This window comes from Accipiter gentilis, chromosome 4 (genome assembly GCF_929443795.1).
Source record: "Accipiter gentilis chromosome 4, bAccGen1.1, whole genome shotgun sequence".
NCBI lineage: Eukaryota > Metazoa > Chordata > Aves > Accipitriformes > Accipitridae > Astur > Astur gentilis.
The window spans coordinates 17,641,824-17,665,315 of NC_064883.1; the positions used below are offsets into that span (position 1 = coordinate 17,641,824).

A 23,492-nucleotide genomic window follows, 5' to 3' on the forward strand; every position below is an offset into this window, starting at 1 on the left:
TTGGTGTTTTTTTTTTCCTTCCACATTTTAGCTATGTTTTAAGATTATTAGACATCAAAATTTTAAATAACATGTCAAACATTGACATGGTTAATGGTAAACCTTGGTATTAGAATTTGATATGCCACTTGATCTTGTGCTAACAGTTAAAATACTAAAAATAAGATACTAAAACTAAAAATTACATGTCTTAGCTTGATCAGTTCTCTAAGGTAAATGGTCACTGTTGTCACTGTTTTATTAAAATCCTGTAGGGTTTGTGCAATCCTCGCAGGTTTGTAATTGCCTTTGCACAACCCTTTTAGAGCTAATTATGAACGTTTCTAATGCTTTGAAAGGTACTTCCACCAAACAATGAAATCTAACCATACCACCAGAAAAAAACCCATAGTCTAGAGCCAAACCCTTGCTAGGTGCATTTAAGTTTTAACTCAGCATAGAATGGAGACTGATTTATTCTCATTCATTTTTACTGTTCCTAAAAATTTGGGCTCCAGGTCAATGATGAGGTGTTACCATAATTAATTAAAAACCCCACAATAAACACAAATAGGTATAATTAATAGGTCTCACTCGTGAATGAAGCAGTAAAGAGAATAGGCTATGAACTTGCATGCAAGTCAGCAACTAGGCACTTTGTTTGTGTGTAATAAATATTTAGTTTAAAAATAATTTTAAAACTTCTACCCAAGACTAACTGCTCAAACAAGAATACAAGGTGATCGATTACACTGGAAAAATTACTTAGTAATTAATCATTCCAATAAACTAGTTCTTTTCATTGTTTTAAGGGTTATATCTTCAGCCTTCTCTCAAAGCTTAATGAAAATGCATTTTGCCCTATTGCAAAACTCTGCTGCTCTCTGAAGGTTAACAAGCATTGAACAGTAAGAAGGTGGGAAATTAATTCAGCCTTGGTGTCCTCTCAGAAAACACCTGGAACTGCTGTCTTTTGTGGTAAAGGATCCTAAATCAAGGAAGCCTGCATGACTTCAGTGTTGACAGCATGCCCAGGCAAGAGGAAATCTGAAAAAAGGACAGTCCCAGGCTACAGGGCAGAAGCAGGGTAGTCGGTCATAAATTTGTATTTAAATTGACACCAGAGACCAACAAGTAGGCCAAGGATCAGAGCTTTGTGTATTTTTCCTTCTTTAGTGAGACACTACCTTTACTTGAGACTCCAACCAGTTTTGTGGACTAATGTTACACAGAATTCCAGCCTTGAGGAAAAGCGGAAAGCCAACAATGGGCCTGATGTCTATGTCAACCAAGCTGTAACTTACTAACCAGGTGTGGATGGCAAAATTTGACCAGATTGAGAATGGAATGATGAGATGACTAGAAAATGTGGGTCTGAAGACCCAGTTGTCAGTTATAGCTATTAATGGAAAAACTTATTGTTCAGTCTAAAAGACTACTTTACTTATGCTAACGACTCAGCTGATGACCCCAAACTTTCATCATCATCTAAGTCTTGTCTCGGTATAGCCAATTCACTCTTGTTCATGCTGTGACCTTGGCCAAACTCTGGCTGAAGGACTAAGCTAATATGCTGATCAGCAGGCTGCATTACAGCTGCCCCATAGCAACCATTCTGCCCCCCCTATACTCACTATTTTGGGAGAACAAAGTTGCAGACCCGACAGTCACATCATGGCGTGCTGCTCTTGGCAGATCCTTAGGAAGAGGAGTTACTGCCCACAACAAGTCAGTGAGATGCTCCTGGGGCTGCGAGCAGTAAAGTGACTGAAGACCAGCCTCCTCCACTCCTCGGAAACCACTTGCAAGACAACAGTGCCTGCATATAAGTGCGTGCTGCATATAAGTGGTGCTGAAGTTACTTAATAGGCCTGGTTTGCCTCTGAAAGTCTCTGCATTCTGAATAACTGGGTGGGGACAACCTATGAAAAACTACAGGAGTGTTCTAAGAATCCTTTCTTCACATCTACATGGCTTTTTAAAAGGCAATAAGTGTGCATCAATTACTGTGTGTAGTGACAAGCAGAGCAATGTCTGCAAGCTTTCTCCTGGGGGATGAGCTGGTAAGAAGAAATTGTGTAACTGTTTGGACCCACGGATGATATTCGCTGAAATTAGGTCTGCCATTTTTGCTCCAGCGTGGCCTACTCTGGGCCAGAAAATACAGCAGACTATGTAGGGATGTGCTAAAAAATGTGATCCAAGCTATACCTCTTCTTCAGTCTGGGTTTCCAGGCTGTTGGCATCTGTAATGGAAATGAAGCTTTAGGGAATGGGAGTCTTTTCTCTGTCCTCCCGTCCCTCTGCTGGCAGCTGCCTCACCCTCCTGGGTCCCATTGCGCTGACATCTCTGAAAGGTGACAATTCTCTTGGCTGGTCTAAAAAGGTTTTATCCACAAGGAAGAAAGGGTAGTCTTGGTTTTGTTTCAACTCCAAATCCTAAAAATGTGAATCAACAGTGTGACTTCACAGCAAAAGAAAATTCTTAAAATACATACCAAGATTTAGATAAGCAAGCTGGTTAGCAATTAAAGACAATTCCATAATATGAACAATGCAGGTTAAAGGGTGGGTTTAGCAAGGTCATGTATTATCACTATGCTTTAAATATGCCATCACTATGTATTATCACATGTATTATGCACTATGCTTGGATTTGAAATGGGGCAGGAAACTTTTAGGGAACAAGTAAGGGCCAAAAGAGGCATTATCCGCCTAAGCGCTTGGCTTGACATTTGTGATTAAGAATGAACATTGCATTTCTTTTCAGGGACAAAACATCTCATAATAGTGCAGCTGATGCAATATTTGAAAGAGAAGTTGATGTCTGAAGATATAAAGACATAAAAAATTAAGCTGATTATTAAAATATTTAAGAAAAAAGGTTATTTCATAACACATCTTTCATAGCAAGATGTTAAAAATAAAATGCCCAGTGTTGAGTCAAAAAAATTTCAGATATTGGTGATTGAAACAATGATCCTTAAATTAAATACTAAGCAATTGTATTTCAACAATTAAATCAAAAACATCCTGAAGTCTTTCTTCTGGGTAACACTACTGTTATGTTCTTCTATAAATCCCATCTCCTAGCTGCTAATTAGTGTTTCTTATTCACAAGGGGTTTAAGCACTTGCTGAATATTGTCTCACATAGCCTTTAAAACCTTCACAGCTTACTGCTGATTAAAGATTGAAGTTGTCTCTGTATTTTTTTTTGTTTCCATATCACTGGAATTGGCTGGGTTTGACTCAATTTATGTCACAGCCCCGACCTGCAGACTATCTCTAGCCAGAACTCCTACAGGTATCACCTACCATCTATAGAAATGAAAGCTCTGATATTGATCTGGGAAAAACTTTTCAGATCACAGTAATAAGTAATTTGCCTATAAGCCATGAGTTACTAGACTTGCTTATACTGGTGCTTCTCCCACCTTTTTCTTTCCATTATGAGAATGAGGATGTTTCTCCCAAACTCTATCCACCTGTTCAGTCACATGGCAGAATAAAAACTGTTTTCTTTTAGTATCTCTCTCTGCAAATTTCATTTGGTACAATGGTAAGATATCCACTGTAAAATCTGACTCTATGCTGTAAAGGGATGTACTTTTTTTCCCAACAGAAACTAGCAGAAGTACGTAGCAGTGACACGAATTGCTTTCAGCTGTAATTCCTTCTTTGCTTGACTTCTAATTGCTGGTGCCTTGCTAGAATGCTACAGGCTGCCCGGCTTTACCTGAAAGACTATAGGCAATGAGGTGCTATGGGCTTGTTCTGATACGCTTCTCCTCTACCATAAGATGGCAGACAGAGTACATAAACTTTCAATAATACACTAAAAATTACAATTATTAGATCAATATGTATATAATGTTCACTACTGTCCTTACTGCATGATCCAGAAAAAAATGGTCTCCCTGTACCATTATCTGCATTCATGGTATGCTATTAGTTCATCATTGCAGCTCTTTCAAAACAACATGACTTGGCAAGAAAAAAATTAATAAAAATTTGATCAGGCATAAAATGACTGTATTTTTGGGTAAAGTGCAGAACAATAGCACAATATAGGTATGGTATAGCTTTTGTTTTTATTCAGCTGTTTAGTATGCTGTAGGTATAAATGAGACACTTAAACCAAGCATCAAAACCGAACCTTTCAGACGTTAATGTGATGATAGCTGTGTTATTATGAGCCTAATGATATCTAGTGCACACAAGAATACATAGGTGTCATGCTGGGAAACCAATGATCTGGCTCTCATTCTGACTGCAGGCAAAGAATATCTCATCAAAGCTATAAATTTCATGAGTCTGTTCCCAAATTTAAAACCCTTAAGGAAATGGCTTTCATGGTTCAACAGTTTTAAAGGGTTGCTCTTACTTGGCTTTGTAACAAGGAAATTAATAGTTCTTCCAAAACAAATCAGAATTATGCCATAGCTGCATGCATTTGCATGCTGTTGCCTTCAGCATTTTACTTCCTTCTCCAGATAACATCGCTGTAGAATCCACATTGAATTCACTGTGGGGAAACCTTTATTACCTGCTACGATTTTGCACTATAGCCTTAGATAGGTGATAGAAGTCGTTTACTCATTGCTATGTAAAAATTGTTTTCTTTAGGTCATGTGAAATAGACCCAGTTTCTAATCAACCTTCACTTTTCACAGAGCAAAACCTATCCAGCCTAATGCCAGGGAGAGTTAGTTTCTGTAGCATAATGCAGAGCAACCAACCAAGAGGTAGACAGCTTATGGGAGTGCAATAATAAAGCACTGAAGGGATATGCTTCTCTGTCAGTATGTTTTTTTCCCTTTAAAAATTCTGACTGTGCAAATATTGAAGCTCCTGAGAAGGAATAATCATGTTTAAATAATTTTCTTAATTTCAAAGTATACAAATGCTTTCTAATGAGCAGAAAATGAATATTGTGTTAGGATTAGCTGTTGTATGTCACATTTCATGCATATAATGCACTACAACTAGTGCTGTTCAGGAGAAAAACCATAAATGAGTACCAAATATCCAGTGTAGTAATACATTTCAATATATCATTAACAAAATAACAAAATACTATGGATTCTCATTTAACCAGTAAGACTTTACCATTATACTGGGATTAAAATACCGAGATATATTGCTTTTGTGCAGAATCCTTATGACTGCACAACATTTTAGATCTAACTGTTTCAGTGCCTGTGGAGCTACAAAAAGGAGATTAACAGCATCTGTGTCAAAAGTAGCTTTGCTTTTTTAGCTCATGCCAATCATTTGGAGTCCTATCTCTAATGCAAGAATGTAGCATTCAGAATAAGAATCCTTGCATGACAACAACAATTAGGTAATATACTAAGGAAATTCATCTAATAGCAAACTACTGCACATATATCTATGATATATCTATGATACAACAGAAACCATACTCTCATGAATCAGAAAAGTTACTCTGTGGGTGATTGACGAGAACTTCCACACCTTAAATTGCTGACCCCCGTATGAGGGAGTGGAAAGGTTAGACATTGTTTTCTAAGAACAAAAATTATAGTAATAGACAAATTTGCTCTTCTCTGAGGGTGAAGTGATTGTCTGTAATAGAAAACACAGTGTTGGAGTCCACAAAATTCTCAACAGCCCACTGTTCCACAGGGGAAAAGAGCAAACATGAAGGACTGAACAAAACCCAACAGTAATCCATCATAAACTGCACAAAAAGCAGTAAATTTGGTTTAATATGAGGAAAATGACAGTTTCTCCACAAGCATGGAAAACATTATTGTCCCCTAAGCCACCCTAAAATAGAGCTATCACTGGTGCAAACCAGAAAACTGCAATTCCCAACTGGGGAGCACCACGACTGCCATGAGTGAAAGGGATGGGGTGGGAAACAAATAGTTCTCCATCTAGACTTTCAGAGCAGCATGTGACTCTTGCTATCAAATAGCTGCATAGAGGGAGAAAGAATAAAATAAAACAGACATTATAACTGGCTGCTCAGGCACACGTACATAGAGGTGTCTGTTTATATTTACATACAAGGAATATACTGCTCTGTAAAAATGTCTGTAATTAGATGAATTAAAGCTGTCTAAACTTTTGCTCATCCCATCTCTAAGTTAGCCTTTGAGCATCTTCAGATATGGTTTGAGCTTCACCCTACAGGAGCTAGGCTGCTTTCAGTATCCAAGCTGGCTTGTGTTTGACTGCAGCATGGACGTACCTTTAATAAAAGCCACAGTATTCTGCATCACGTTTTCAACTTAGTTCTGACAAAGAGTAACATTCAGAAGCGTCATGTCATAGTCATGTAGGACTGTTGCAGCCATCTGCTTTAACCAGTGTGTTGTACCCAAAAAACCTCCAGACACTGAGAAAAAAAAAAAATGATGAAAATGAAATTCATAATAGTAGTCTGAAAACTCAAGAATATATAAAAAATCAATCAAATTGTAATTAGATCAATATCAAGAGAAAGGAAATAAAGTCACCTATTTTGTATCATCTTTATTTGATCTTTATCAGTTAAAAATCTTTCTATTTAGTAAAAATGTCTACATACAAGTCATTAAATAGGTCTCCTCAATTTTTCTGGAAGGAATGAAGTTAGGACTGCATTTTGATTCAGTCACATTTGTCAGACTTCATCTAAACCCCAGCTGATTATGATACAGTGCTGATTATTATTATTATTTTGCAGTGAAAATCTCTAAATTCCATTGTTTGAATTTTGAATTAAATAAGTTAACCAGGGGACTTGTTTCTATTTATCAACCCTGACTGTAGACTTCTGATGACATATGTTGGATTCCTGAAAAAGGAGTTACCTAAAAGTATGATTTATGTAATTGTACTTTCACATTAAATTTTTAAGAATTTAGGAAACATACAGAAATACTCCTTTTAAGCTCATCAGCATGATGTATCAAGTGGAAGCTTCTGTGTCTTTCAACATCGGTACCATTTTTCTCACTCAGGAGTTTGAGAGCCAAGTAATATGTTTTCATACAAAACCTGAACACCGAATAATCACCTTTCTCATCTTACGCACCCGTACAGTCCTTGGCTGTCACAGAGCTGAGACTCACATCAAAAGGACAAACCTGCTGCCATGGACTGAATGGAAATAGATTATTTTGCACAAACGAGAGCCTATCTGCTAATTTCAGACAGGATACTTTGGGTGGATAAACCCAAACATCAAGTGCACTGGGGGTGTGGGCGGGCAGAGAGGCCAAGACATAGCCATAATCCATCCCAGCCAGTAACTCCCTCTGCCACTACCCTACCTTTGTGTAAGCCCTGTGTAAAAACTCATTCTCTCACCCTTGCTTAGAAGTTACTTGTTCTGTCCTTCAAAATTCAGAGGCTTTTCAGCCCTTTCCAGTGGCAACCCTGCCCCTTCTTCAGATCCTGGTAAGTACCAAGCTTTGAGAACTGACCATGGCTTTCTGGGTTAGCCTGAAAAAGAGGAAAAATATTCACTTCATTCTCGTCTACCCTGTGATCCTACACACCACTGCACAGAGAATGGTCCACAAGGTCTTGTGTGGTAAATCTGTGCTTCTGGCTTTCCTAAATCTGTCTCTTCCACTGCAGTGAAGTAAAAATCATATTCCCCTTTTTTTCTGAGATGGCTACAGTGGTTGATCTGCACCAAACAGACCAATACTGAATTTATTTTATATGCTCATTTACATGATAGCTGCATTCGTTAAAATGAGATCTAGTGTTATTAAACTCCTGTAGAGTAATTGTGATTGAAATTTGTCCACGAGCTACATGCATTTGAACCTCATGAACCAGAAAAGAATTTATAAAACATATTGCTTAAGCACAGGCATGTTGTTTTTAAAATATCTAAACTATAATTTATACAGACAGGATAAAATTGAGGATGAATACTATTTACAATCTGATGTAACACTCAATATACAGAATAACAGTAAAAATATAGAAAAGTGGGAAAAGAGGTGAACTTTTTCAATTGAAGACGATTCATTTCTCCTAGAGCAAGACGAACTTCACTCAAGGGACTTCAGTGAGTGTTGCTCTAATCCTAAAACATAGTCCGTAAGATTTTTGGTTTCTTCATTGCAATCTGTGAAACTATGTGGCTATAAATCTACACCTGAGTTTCTTGTATTAACCTTCCCATTCACTGACCTGCATAGGCTAAAAAGCACAGGTAATTTGATTTCCAATTTACATTGGAAATCAAAATGTTGACTATAGGAAGGAAAGTTTTTTATTTTAGATTTTCACTACTCACTTAAAGGTCTAATGACACAGCAAGGAGTTATTTTATTCTGTTAGAATGGAAAGACTGGTATGAAGGAATTAGACCTGGGTAAAGATGGCTTAATCAAGACAAAAGCTTGATATTTATTAAAAGACAATGATCACGTGAACATGGAAAAGATTTACATGGAAGAAAATGATAATGCAACATGAAACCAATTAAAAATCACATTATATACAAACATGTAAAACTAATTACTTATGAAAACATACTGTACATACCAAAAAATCCTTGCCTCTACCCAGTCCTCAGCAACATTCCTGTTAATCACTGATCAGAAGAAATTTCAGAACTCATTTAGTAGAACATATTTATCTAACTTTTAAGAATCAAAGCTCTTGCTCATAAATACCAAAATATGACTGAGTTACAACTATTCTTTAATATTGCTTTGCAGAGTAAAAAAAAAAAAATCACCTGTTTGCTTAAGTAAATGCTATTAGTGATGAATAACCCATCAGCTTTCTATACCGTGTTCAAAAAGCTTTTAGAATTTTATTGGTATAGTGCTCAGTTCTGATAATTCAGCTTTTAATGCAATCAAGACTATCACCAGGAGCTACTTAATTAATTCCCCAGTGCAGCATGAATTTAATTTTCAATGACTTTATTGAGAACTTTTTTTTAATTTTACAATGAGAAACTATAATCACTGTTACACAACTTGCAAATATTTCAAACAAGACAGCAATCTCCTATTTTTTTGATTTTTTCTGTTCCAAATTCAGATCCTGAGATGGATTTTCTGCCTCAGCTTCATTTTCATCTTCCTGTAAAAGAAAATGAAAACCTGAACATTAATCAACTTACTGAAGAAGTACACTTTTTGTACTTGTTTGCACTTTTTGTACACTTATGCATATGTATAGAATTCTGCACAGACTTTTGCCATCTTTTGCCTGACCAATAAGCATAAAAATAAGCCAAAAATGTCATTTATTCAAGCATTTGATTTTGCTCGAGTAGAAATAAAAATGATAAGAAATTTAAACAAGTCTAATCACCTGCATTTATAGTAAAAGAATAATTTAATGAGTTAATATTTCACTAACCAATTTACTGGATGGTTACATAAAGAAATTACTAAACCATACACGGATGACAAGATATTCAAATGTCTGCAGCAGACAGCATTACACACCTTTCCTTTGTTCTTGACCAGAGGTTTCCACTAAATTACTTTTGAATGCAAGAACTTTCATCATTGTTCTAAAAATTACTTTTGAAAAGCATCTGCCATTGAAAAATATTTCATTTTTTTGAGACCAGATACGTTTACTTCACCATTTGATAAAAGACAATAAATTTAACTTCAGAGACACTTTATGTGCTGCAGCATCATATTTTTGTCCCATCTAGCATATTTTCTTGACAGGTCTGCCAATTTTCCAATTACTTGTACCACCATATGTTATCTGAAGATCAGTCAGGTCTAAAATAGGAAACATGAGCATGTCAGGCAGCAGCATGCTTACAATATTCTACAGCTTCAGCTCCAAGAGTAGGGATCATAATTCACTACGGGTTCCTCTGGATCTTACTGAAAAAATGAAGTGACATCATAATGCCCGTTTCCATAGGAATGGATACTATTTTATGTCCAGTACAAAATCGTGACCTCCAAAGTATAAATTATGGAAGACTGAGAAAACTGTTTTATGAGGCAACTTGCAACCCATCGCATCTTGAATGGTCCTTATCACACATTCAAAGTATGGCCAGTTTTCCTGCCTGCATTTTAATTCAATATACAGCAAATCCTCCTCATTCCAAAAACACTAAGGAGAAGAAATGAATAGACGTTGGGGAATGAAGAAGTGTCCTGGCTGCTGTAACACCACTCATCACAAGTCAAGAGTTGAGAGAAAGGAAATGTCAGGGACGTTAGGTGGGACCCAGGAACCCGGGTGCAGTTTCCTGCTTTAAAATAGCACCTTCATTCTTCTAGGAAAATATCTCTTTGCATCCTAGTCCTCCTTTCAGCACCAAAGGGTGTTTTGTAAGAATAATTATAATAATGATTTAGAGGTACAAAATATATAGGAAGATCACATGGGCAGCACAAAATAGAACAGCAATGGAAAATCTCATTTAAAAAATGTGGTCTTGTATTACATTACACAACACTAAAATAAAATTGAAAAGCTAGTTGTTCTATTAAAGAAACATAGACTCCGAACCATTCTGCTTCTAAATCCTCCCCCCTTCTGGGGATAGGCTAGGCACTGAGAAATATTTACATGACTGACCACCAAAGCCTAAAAGCTTTTTTTTCTTATCTTTCTGGACTGTCATCTCTCCAATTACCTTTAAAACACACAGTGAGCCCTGTGGCTCTTCTCGTTCAGGTGAGGAAATATGTCTGCATGCGTGTGAAATCAAAGATTGTTGATTCTTTGAAATTACAAATGTAGCATATATTCAAGAGAGTGTAATGTATAGTACACATACAAAGGTCAAACTTCTAAAGAAAATAAAGGCAAGGCAGAATGGGAAACAAAGTCGCAGTGCGTAACTAAGCTTAGATGTACTGCTTACAGGTGACAAAGAATATTGCTGAATAAAAAAGACACCCACAGGCTGCTGTAGAAAAAAAGCCAGGTTCTTTAATGAAGGACTTGTTAATAAAAGAACAGCAAATCTGCATGTTTCTGAAGGTCCTGACCTACCGAAGTTGTATCCCTACTGACCTCAGTGCCAACTAATCCACCTCCCTAGCACAGAACCTGCCATTATTCCAACACCCTGACTTGTACTCCCTCATATGGGGAATATAAACCCTACACAATCATTCTCTTCCCAGCACACTTGACATATTGCTTAGAGATTCCTATCCTAATAGAGGGAGCATGCAGAAATTTCAGAGACGACAGGGCCATACCTTCACTGAGGACTACAAGAAGGTGAAGGGATATTAGGCTCAATAGGGAACATCAGCTTCCTGAGTCTTTTTTTGTGGATGAAAAGATTTTATTCAGTGAAAGAGGTTTTGTAACAGAATCTTCTGGCTTTGTGTAGACATGAAATGTTTTAATTCTGTGCTTATAAGGTCATGTTTGCTCTCCGGCAGATTTCCGAGGTTACAGCAGCAGCTGCAGTGATCAGTGCTTTCCGAGATGAAGAAATGATGGCTCAGTGGCTATGACAAGTCCAGGATTTGCTCTGTGTGCATACTCAAGATGGAAGCATCTGCTTTGGGATATTTTGCAGTACCCTTACTCTTTCCTTTATTCATCTCCTGTTGCTTCAACTAGGTAAAACATATTCAAACAGGTAAAATCTACCAGCAGAGTATAAATTGGACTTACGCAGGCAGATTCCCACATACAAGTCATCCGGGCCCCTGACTGATATTTGGTTATTTTGATATTTTTAGGCACAAAAGGTTTTTGAATAGTATTGTATTAAACCATGCTCCACAGAGGACATCTTAATTTTGTAGAGGTGCTTTTACTCCATCTGTTTTCCAACAACAGAAACTCACATGTCATTTTGAAACAGAAATCTAAGTTTAGTATCTCTGAACATGGGTGACCGCTGTGCAAAACGCAGAGTAATGATGGCTGATCTTTCTCATAGTATGAATTATCAAGGGAAGAAAACTTTTTGTCAGCTATGTCTTCAGCCAGATCAGTTCCCAGACCTGTGCACTGCCACATGAACAACAGTGCCAGCACAAAAGAGATGGCAGAAATGGTTGGTGGGAAACACTGGAAAGTATGAACCACTAGTTCTGGTACTCATGCAGCTTTCTGTCAGAAAAGAAGTGACAGCAGTGGCCTGAGAATGGCAAACTTACTAATGACTGAAAATTATGAGAAAATTTTGAGATGTGAACTCTTACAAGAAGTGCAATATCACTGCCAGTACACTTGGGAAAGATTTGAACTGGCAATTTAGAGCACACATATCAATGATACTCCAAGATGTGAAGACTCACTATTCTTTCAGTTTGCTGGCAATGCAAAATTTCTATGAAAAGTTTTATCTTTGTTTTTTTTTAATAGCCCAAGAGGCATCCTGATCATGGCACGTAGAATACTGAACTGGTTGGAGATTCTAATGTCATTAATGTTTGAATTTTCAGCTAAATAGACCATATAGCCTAATTATCAAGAAATTATGCCAAACACTGTAGATTAAACATATTTATTTGTTTTACTAATTACCACCTATCATTATCATCTTTATAATCCTTTTAGTTCTGATGATAGCAAAGGAAAAACCTTTTATTTTTGTGTCTGTGGTAGCAGTGTGTAAAGTTGCTATTACCAGTGGCTACTCAGCAGATGAAATACTGAATTCCAGTTTCTGTTTCACAGAAATTCAGTTCACATTATTCCTATTAATGAGTCACATCTCTACTTTCTGTTATTATTTATTTTGCTTCCAGCCACCTATGACTCTACTGTCTAGTGCTTTGTGTCCTAAAAATCCTGAAACAGAGAACAGGCATTTTGGTGTTAAGTTGTTCAACGATCAAAGTAGTTTTTCCTAGCAGATGTCACAAATCAAACTTCTCTCAGTATCTTTTCTGACTACAGACAACCACAGACTTGAATATCATACAGTGAATTTGAACACACTCACGTAAAGGTTGCCTCAGCTCTGATCTGGTGACTTGTAAGAGTAGCAAAGGGAAGTGAATCCCTCAAGACTATATTACTACTCTTACTGAAAAAGTGCATTTAACAGCCCAAAGATTATTTTCACATTGAAATGAATGAATTGTCATTCTTTCAGATTTACAAACCCAGCAGTGATAAGGAAAGGCACAAAGGGCTTTATGAAGTGCTGTTAAAGCCAACAGCCTGAATAGAAATGTCAGCTCAGGAGCTCCTTAAGCCGCTGATGACTGGACACCTCATCACTGTCCTGATGATGCTGATGGACTGATGGACCTTTCACATCAGCTTTTTTCCTACATCCTTTCCCCAGGCAACCCTCCTTTTCCCTGATGGAAACAAGGTATTGGGTTAAAGGGTCCTTTGGATGCTCTACAGATGTCTTCAAATGTCCTATGGACATTTCTTCCTTCCAACTACTTAGTCTACACTTCATAGATGAGCATTTATGGGTCACAGCAACAGAACAGGGCCAAGAATTTAAAACTGAGACCCTACAATCTCCCACCTAAATAAGTGTTGTGAATAATTATTAAACTATTGAGCATTCAATAGCTTTCCTGAAGTTAATGGGAATACTTCAATATCTAGATGTCTTTAGGTGCCTTAAGGTCAGAAGCTAACTTTTAAGATCCTGTTTCTGAAAATTTTGATCTGACAGTTGAGAGACACTGTCATACAACTTCATCCCCTTTGAAAGAATGTTTAAGGTCAACTACAAATGGTGCTCCAAGCAGAGAATAACAGGTCTGATGTAGAAAGTTAATTTTGTAGAAATTATTCCACAATATTCCCCTGTAGACAAATTCTGGCATGGGGGAAAAAAGAAAAAAAAAGCCACCTAGAAATAGGGTTTTGGGTGTCCCTTTCTCCCCCCCCCCCCCCCCCCCCCCCCAATCCAACTTCATTCAAAATGTCTGAGAATTTCTTTTTATTCCATTAGTTAATGAAATGAAATCTGAAAGATGACAGTGAATTAGAAAAGTCTTAACTCTACAGGGAATTTGACACTAGTCTGTATGTAGAACAGATTACACCTCAATTAACTGTGCTAGGAAATGCACCCATTCACAGATTTGTGCATTAGACCACACCTGTAATTTCTAAAGGTGCATTACAAAGGTATACTTAATAAAATAAACTTGCTGTTGTGTGCTTTGCAAACTGTAACCCATATTCTAAACTTAATAAACAGCTATATATTACAGTATGATGTAAATGAACATCTGAATAATAAGAAATTATGCAAAACATAAAAATATCTTAGTGTAATAGGGAATGACAAAAGGGTTCTCTATACTATCACATAATCTAGAAATACCATCTCAAAACCACTCAGGACCAAATTCAGATACTATTACTTTTCATAGTAACTTAACCCAAAAGAGCTGTAATATAACTAATATACTAAGCTCCAGTGAGGGTGTCCAGATGGTATTTCATCTCCTGCCTCACAGATTCTAGCCAGCAAAACACCAGTTGGAAGGAGGTAGAAATACTTCTAATACTTTTCAAAAATATATCAGGAAAAAGGGACTTTAGAAACTACGAGAGCTTTTGTTTGTGTATGTTAAAGTCTAGCTTTCCAATGTCATAGGCCAAATTTGGAGGAAAATGAGTTTCAGGCAAAAATTGGGAGTTAAATCAGTATGTTAAATTGGCAAAAGGTGAGCAACCAGCACTAAAACTCAGATGTTATTTTTCTTCCAAAGTCTATGCTACCTTCTTCAGATGCATTACTGACAACCATTATAATGAAGAGTGGTGCAAAAAGACAGAGTACAACTGGAACAGTTCTTTACCAGTGGATATTAGAAGCAAATATAAATTTCTTGTGATAGATGACAGTTTTCTGTCACTGTAGCTCTGCAGTGATAAGGCAGCTGTTTGTTTCCCAAGAAAAGGAGACCCTTGCTACATGGATCATTTTCACCATGACAGCCTTGACAAGTTTGACATTTGCTTCATGAAGTATTCTGAAGCAGCCATCAAGAAAATGTCCCCTCTGGGACCACTGGCAAGCTGACAGTTATACCTTTTAATGCGTGTCTCCATTAATTCTTACTGTCAAAGCCCACCAAATTCCTGCAATGAAATCTCTGCTGATCTGGTACATTAAAAAATGGAGGCTATGAATGAACTAACCATTATAATGTAAGTAAACATGACATCAATTAACTGGAAGCAGCTCTCCACCCCATTTTGTTCAGTAAAAAGCAACGTTTAAGTGTTGGGTTTCCTTCACCGATGCAGTACATGGCATCGTGCTCTAGGTGGCAATGCAAGACTAGGAGAACTAATTTTATACTAAAGCACCTCTTAAGAAGCTACAAGCAGCTGCATGTTTATCACAAACTCTTTCGTTTAACTCGCACTGGTACAAGAACTTTAAGTCTTTTTGAAATGTTTGTCAGTGTTCTGTATTTTCTATTTCCTTGTTTCTAATTCTGATTATACAGATAAATGTACCATCGCAAGAGCCCTTACAGTCAAATTTCATTTAACGCTTAGTACAAAAGTGGAACTTCATGCCAGATTTCAAATCTTCCATCTGTTTCTCTCCTTTTTAGGAGGCAACCATTCCACTGAGTGGCCCTTTTGGCTGACTGCCACTACAGTTGGGATGCTCTTCAGGGCAGGTGGTGCTTGAAACCCAACCATTGTTTCAGAAGTTCAGCTGGTTCTCCTTGAAGAAAGTAGAGGAAAATGTTTCCTCTTTAACAATTTGAGCCTTTAAAGGCTTAGGTTTATGAACTTTAGTCTCTATCTATAAATGCTCAGATATCACTAACCTGAAACATCAACTAAGAAACAGATGAAAAGCAACTTTAATGGGATTGCACTGTGCCTGTCTGGGACGGGCCTCCTTAATTTCCACCCTGGTCGCAGCGTGCACACTTGCATTAGTTTTCAAGACTTCAAGTCTGACACTGTCCTGATTAAGATCCTTTCTAAGGTAAATTTATCACTCAATTATAATACTCACAACTGTGTATATATAAACATATATATGGAAACCACAATAGCATTTTCTACTTATGTGGCAATATAATAATTATTTTTATGAATTATAAATTACAACAGAAAGTTCCACTTTATATATAATTATAATACTACTACAGAATAATATTCCATAGCCTAGAAATGCATATTCTAATCAAATCAAGATGATTTTGAATATTCATGGTTATATTCCTACCATATTTACACTATACATTTACTAAATTATAAGAAGCAAAACTTCATGTTTGTATGCTTGATACTAAGAAATAAAATGGCTTCTTCTTACAATAGCTACATGAGAACAAAAGGTGCTCGGGCCAACAATAAGGAATTAATAGCTCCTTTAAACAATTTTATTTCTAAGCGCTCTTTAATAAACAGAAACAATTAAGAGGCTAATTTTTAACCACTCAATTGTCAGGCTGTACACGTATCTTGGTAGCTTACTAAATGATAGCTCAAGATTTTTTTTCATGCTTTGACTGTTTTCACAAATAAGTTTGGCTATAGACAGCCTTTTATCAAGAGGTCTGAACATTCTTTGTTTCCAAAATGATTAACAACATTAAATAGAAAAGTAGGCACAACTGAGTTAAAGAAAAATGCTTCTGTAAGCTACAATCAAGACATGCTGCCTACAGTTGAAGGCAGCTGAAAGACATCACTCTAAACATCACTGAAGTACACATTTTTAACAGAAAAAGATAGCACTACCATATGAAAGGAATAAATTTATCTCAATAACAGAACATCTATACCCTAATGAAAATGTTTTAGGAAAAATGAGTGCATTGCATGCTTCTGACCAAAATTAATTAGAGTTTTAATGTTTTACATTTCCACCATAATTCTTTAAATGGTGCATTTATTTCATAGTAATAAACACTCGGTTCATTAAGTAAAGTTCAAAATCTGTGTTACTCGCTACATTTAACAACCTTTGGCCCTGTTCTTCGGTATTTCTTGATTCAGGTTTCCAAAGCATTGAATAAGCAATTGAGGAGCACAATTAAATTTCATGACTCTGCATATTTAGGATTCTCTTTTCATCTAAGACAAAGGGCAATTAATCTACCATTCTATACTGAATTCCAACTTTAGTGAGCCATGATAGATACTGAAATGAACTTACAGGAAATGCTTAATTAAATTACTGTAAAAAGCATAACCAAAGTTTTTTCTTTCCTTATGACAAAAGAAAATGCACATTTAATTAGAAAAAGTCTACTGCAGTATATTATAAATGTAATAACTTGGGAATTCATGAAAATATTGCTACAATGTGACAGCTAACAATTCAGAAGGCTTTTTCTCCTTTCTTTTATATTCCATCGGAACATTTCACCTGAGTACAGCCATGAAATTCTGCTCAGGCTTGAGGCATAAAAGATGGATCTTTCATTGTAGTTAATATGATAACATAAGTCTGAACAACACAGCAAAGGCCTTTATCTTAGTCACCTATTTTCCAAAATGTGATACAAGTAAATGCTGTAAAAATGGCTTTATATTTGTTATAATACTGAATGCCCATATTTAGTCACAATCCATGAATTTGCAAACAAAACTGATAGAAACGAAGGAAGCTCTAGAAGTAGATGGAGGATAGACTATGACAGCAAATAGAACCTGTGCTACTGATGAAGAAATCAGAGATGGAAGAGACTTTTGCTTTTTTTAAAAAACCACAATTCCTTTCAGTAGGCCCCCCAAAACACATACTGACATTTAAATTCAGAATCCAACAACTATAACTAGACAGATGGTTCAATGATTTCAACATAGATTAAATAAAATCCCTAAAAGAGCATTCTAGGCTAGGACGAGATCCACATCTTCATGCTAACAAACCCCGTACAATCTCTCATGGAAGACCTACACCTTCCCTACTGTTATCATTCATTTAATCTAAATTAACACTAGCACTGCAGACCTACCCAGAAGTCAAAATCATTCCTTTACAAGCTGTATAAATGTACTTTTAATTTGACAATATAACCAAAACATTTGGCTATGGACCTGAAATGAAACAAGACAAGAAACCTATGGCTTTAGAAGTTCGAATTCTGTTGGTTTGATGGCAAAGGAAGGCTTGTAGATTTGTTTTTATATTTTTACTTTATTTCTGTATTTGAAGATAGCACTTACTGTTCTGATCCTGTCACGATGCCTGAACAGTCCGAACAGTCCTGTTTCATATAATAGATCAGCTCAGCTGTATTTGAAGGATCAAGGGCATATTGGTAATAAACACATAGTCAATTTTGAGTCAAAATTCTAACTTTTAACATACCAAGATTTCATTAGTTTCAAGCTGATCAGCTTGTAAATTAAAAAATAAACGTATTAGGTTTAACAGTAGAATGAATTCTCTTCAACCTCCACTCATCTGCATTTCCAAGTGAGGTTCTAAAGCCAAATGTTATTTAATTCAGTGGATATACTGAGGGATGTTTTGGTAATTTGTCATGATACTGATGTTGCTTCACTGTAATTTTTTGAAGTCAGAATCTGATGAAACCCTTTCAACTGGAAATAATGCAATGTCCAACCATTTAAGGTAATACTATCATCAAAAGGAACTTTACAAAAACCTGCCCTGTAAAGCAGCATCTACCTCCAAACACACTCTGATATCCTCCCAAAACTTCTTCTCTAACAATATTTATACAGTTTGTAAAAAAAAAAAAAAAAAAAGATTAGTCACCTTTCAGAAACTTGGAATCAAATTAACTGACAGACCTCACCTCCGTGCAGGCAGTCACCACAAACAGGGTTCCTTACAGGTTCATGATGCATTTCCTTCTAGTAAATTTAGAAGTTAGTTTCACTGTACTACATCTACATCAAAGTCATCTTCTGGTTTGTCAACAGCTTGCTTCCCATCTCTGCCCGCCCTCCAACAAATCACACATAACTTTGTTAGAAGAGTGGGAGAAAAAATACTTTGATGTGATTTGATTACTGAAAAGCTATATTCTGAAAGATTCCCAAAGCTAGGGAAATTTGGCTATAACTAATTAGTGTTTTGCATATTTGTGGTAGAAGAGCTCATTACAGACCTCACATTATAAATCATTATTTATCTACTTTTTCCTTAAAACACTGAAGCCACTTAGTATCATTCTTTGAAACTCCTTTTGAAGCTCACTAAACTCCATTCCTCAGAAGACTACTCACTCAGAAGGCTTTTTGTCTCCCATTACATTATATCACAGTGCTTCCAAGACATAATGTTTTTCAAAACCATTAAGGGCCACAACTTGCAAACACCTATATGTACATTGTTACATTCGACTCATCTGATCACTGCAGTGAAAAGTACTATTTACTGGGATTATGTATGAAATAAATACACTGTAGAGCAAGGCTTCTCTGGAATGGAATACTGAATTTAAGCAGCCCCTGGATCAAGCATGGCATTTAAATTATGGGTATTTAAGAGGAAGTTGAGGCTATTTTCAGAGGGCTATTTTTTCCTGAAATCCTAGTGCTGCCAGTCAGCTGCTTCTAAAGAGTTTCTGCCCAGCACCTTATGTAGGGTCAGCAATGGCTTCACAGCGACGTTTGGTAGTTGCTGCTCTCTGCTCTTGTACAACAGCTGCTCTCATCACTATGTTACCTAACAATATCAAGCAAAAAGCTTACATATTCATTCATTTTACTTAGTTGCAATCTATTTGCCTGTTTTTATTCATTGGCTTTTCTCTTTCTGCACATACAGGAGCTCCAGGAATTGGATGTCACGATTCTAAGAGTTAACAGCCAGTAACTATTCCATTATTTTCTGTTTACTAACGATTTAAGATAATCACTGCATGTCTCCTTTACTCACAAACCAGAACAGGTAGTAAAAAAAGGAAAAAAAAAGGTTAGGTATTAACAACATGCTCATGTTCTCCTGTGGAAAATACTACTTAGTGTTTGATACAACTCTTTTTGCCTGCTTCCTCTCATCTAGTGTACCTTAGACAATGCAACACATTAAGAACTACAGAAGCCTGTAGCACTGCCATTTAAATCAGCTTTTAAATTTAGAAACAAAGATCTAACTATACTATTTCATCTGCCAATGTATGATTATTAAGAATACAAAGACTATGAAGAAAATACAACAAATGCTGTCTATTTTGATAGACAAGAAATCAAGGATCTTACTCTTCCTATATTAATTAATACCTCCCTTCGTCTGTCAGTAGTCTCCTTAACATCAGTGACAGTTACTGGCATTAATCATTTGTGACTTGGACTGAAGTATTTTCAGTTTATTTAAATTCAAGGAAACCTTTCAGGACGTGAGTTCTCAAAAAAGCAAAACCTGACAATTTTCTTAGCTGTTGCTTCCCCTGTCCATTCAAAACCCCCAAAATGATGCCTTTTAAGACCTAGATACAGAAAAGTCTCTAGGTCCTTTAAAGATTTTGCTGTTCGATTTGATAAATGGTAATATATCGATATAATATTTATTTAACTATAATACTAATTAATAATCTGAATCTTGGCCAAGTCATATCATGCCACATACTGTACAGACACATCTGGAGAGTCTGATCTGGTAAAGTCTAAAACCAGTCACAAAAAAAAAAGGAAGAGAAGGACAAGTAGTAAACCATCATAAAAGCTAAGTGGGTCAGGATAATGGGCATGTATCTCAATCACATTTTTGTGCCAAGTATGGCTAATTAATGAAGAATGATTAAAAAGTGATTATCATCAAAAGGTATATAAAACTATTTCATATAGAAATAGTTTCTATTTCTTTATAAAATAAATAGACTGACTATATGGGACAGACATAAAAAAATCAGACAGTTATTGCGGATATTTTATCAAAACAGTACTGGGCCTTGAGGAGTCAGTCTGTTGAGGTGCGCTTGTGTGGGGGAAACAGAGTTGAGGTCAAGGTGAGAACTCCCCATATGAAGCATGGTGTGTGGAGAAAGCTGAGAAAACCTCTGGATAGTGAGCTGGAAAATGTCACTGGAAAAGAGGAAGAAATAGAGGAGTGGTACGTAATAGGATTTATAATCTAGAGGAGGGTCACTAACAGAAACCAGGATAAAGCTAATGCATGTGTCCATAGTAATGCAGGGTCTGAGACTCAGATGAGGAACTTCTCAGCTAAAACCTCTTACATTTGTCACCCTACTATAATATGTATTTGGCCTGAAGGGGGTGGACATTGAACTTGCTGATACATTAAAGAACCTATCCATAAAATGTGAATATTTTCAGTGTCAGGATGGAGCTCTATGCATGTAAAGATTTATATAAGAGCTAAGTGCTATCATGGTTATTATATTCAGAAAGTACAAAAGGCTTTAAAATCATTAACTTTTCTAGTGCAGGACATCACCTGTTCTTTCTGAAATCAGCAAAGAAGACATAAAATGAGTGCAGTTATTGCAAGAAATTGTCTGGTTTTAACTTCTGATGCATATTTTTTGTCTCTAGGAAAAGTAAACAACCATTAATAGGAGGAATTTTATGATACATGATATGGTATAATATGCAGCAAGCTATAAAGCATATGAAAAACAGTTCTACTTCATATAAACTTGTTTCTCATCAGGAAATTATTTAATTGGAAAGATGCTTTGAGAACAATCAGAAGGCAATGCATAAAAAGGTGTCTGGTTTCAAATGATGAAAAGAGAATGGAGTCAATTTTTAAAACATAATGAAATAAGGAAGTAACTACCAAGTCAGCGCAAGTACATCAGCCAGCAGAATCAAATGAAATTGATGTGTCTATTCCTCTTTTTCAGAAGGACAAGTAGCTGCTCTCCAAGGAAGACCACATCCTAATAGCATTTAAGTGGTAGTAAATATCCTCTCTGTGAAAGCTACAGTGGTCAGCTTGAGTTAGATCAGTTTTTTCGATGTGAATATACTTTCATATTTAGGCTGTCTTGCATCGTGTGATGGTAATTGTTAAGGTTGTGGACCAGAATTACACCTTTGGGGGCACAAACTTACAGATATTTAGTTTCTGATTTTGGATTTTTAAAATGTATTGTTTATGTCCTGTCTTTTGCTTACAATTCAAACTTTGCTGTTTACTCAATGGACAGTGGAATTTCACATAAAACATTTCCTTCATCCAAGAACAGTAATAATTCATTTGTCCTAGTAACGCAACATTGTCAGATACAGTGAGCATTGCCTTTATGTATAACCAATTTTTCCACTTGAAAATCTTTATTTCATTGAGAAAAATAAAAGGCAGGATTTTCTTTCATATATTTAAAACTTTAATTAAAAGGAGGACAGCTATTGGTACTGCCCGACAGGTTAAAATACTTGCTCTGAACAGAGCTGTCACTAACACAGTATTTACTTACGAAGTGACTTCTGCATGAATGGGATTGTTCCAGGCTGAAAACAACATCTCTAATACCATAAACAAACAAGAGATCAATGCACAAAATGAACTGTTTAACAGGGGTTTATGTACCCCCTGTTCATTGTATTTGGAAATGAAGTCCTTACACTCAGAGGCAGAGGGATTCTCCATGGATTAGAAGAGAGACCCGCAGTCCTTTCAGCAGCATCCTTTTATACAAAATTTGGCACTAACGCTCTGTTTGCTTCGGCAAATGACTTCACGCTTTGTCCTTTTAATCCAATTTCCACCTTAATATAGACTAAAGTGTAGTGAAAATACTGAAAGAGAATGCCTGGAAATTAATTGCGTTAGAAATCTAATCCAGGCAGTAATCCAATCCCACACAGTCAGCTCCTCATTAACTGAGAAGTTTAACCCACAGATAACTTCATACAAACCAGCATTCAGCACCAGCTGTGACCAGATATAATTATCACACATCAAGATATGACTCAACAAGGCAGATAAGACTCTGACAAAAAGAAGAGGAACAGGCACTCTACTGAAAGCCACAATAATTGATTGTAACACTTATCCCAATTTAAATAGCTCAGATTTGTAGGTTATTACAGCATTAGGTACTTTGCTGGTGCAGCCCAATAAGTGTATAAGCTACCCTATTCAGCAAGAGCTTCCTCATTAGCAGGTATTATCTCCTCTTTTCCATAGGCCAAAGTACCCGTGCATACCTTACACAGCTGCCCCACAGGAGATAGGCCCCCTTACTCATATTTTACTGCCACAGAAAAGAATAATTTCACAGTCAATGAACATTGCTAATTTTTTTTTTCTTTCTTGGCCTAGTTAAGCAGAGGAAGCAACTTGGACAACATCCTGAAAATAACAGACACTTGTGGATGCCAGTGGCTTGCCATCTATGTGTCCTGGCAAAGAAGGGCCAGAAAACCAGAAAACCAGCATCGCTGTGTCTCCCTTGCAGAAGCTCTGGCTCCATCGATGACTCGAAGGCAACACAACATTGCTGCTCATTGCTTGTGGATATGATGTCAGACTTTCTGGCAGCACAGTGAGATTCACCAGGTATTTAAATAAAAAACAAAACCCCAACAATCTTTAAGCATCTTGAACATGATGAAAGCATACCACTAAGGTATTCCCATCAAAATATTCAGTGCCACATACCTTTTTATCCTAGCCAAAGTAGTATCTATTCATAGAAGTCTCTGTCTTTAACT

The 23,492-nt window shown here is 36.5% G+C and overlaps 1 protein-coding gene across 2 annotated transcripts in view; it reads right to left on the reverse strand.

Moving 5' to 3' along the window:
* Positions 1-8,351: 8,351 nt before the first annotated feature.
* PHF14 (PHD finger protein 14) overlaps positions 8,352-23,492 on the reverse strand; it is a 168,541-nt gene continuing 153,400 nt past the window's right edge. The window contains exon 19 of one of the 2 annotated variants that reach the window (XM_049799246.1): positions 8,352-9,050. In XM_049799246.1, coding sequence (XP_049655203.1) covers positions 8,976-9,050 — 75 coding nt within the window. In that variant the 3' untranslated portion in view covers positions 8,352-8,975. The remainder of the gene's footprint in view (positions 9,051-23,492) is intronic. The other variant, XM_049799248.1, reaches the window with a different exon arrangement.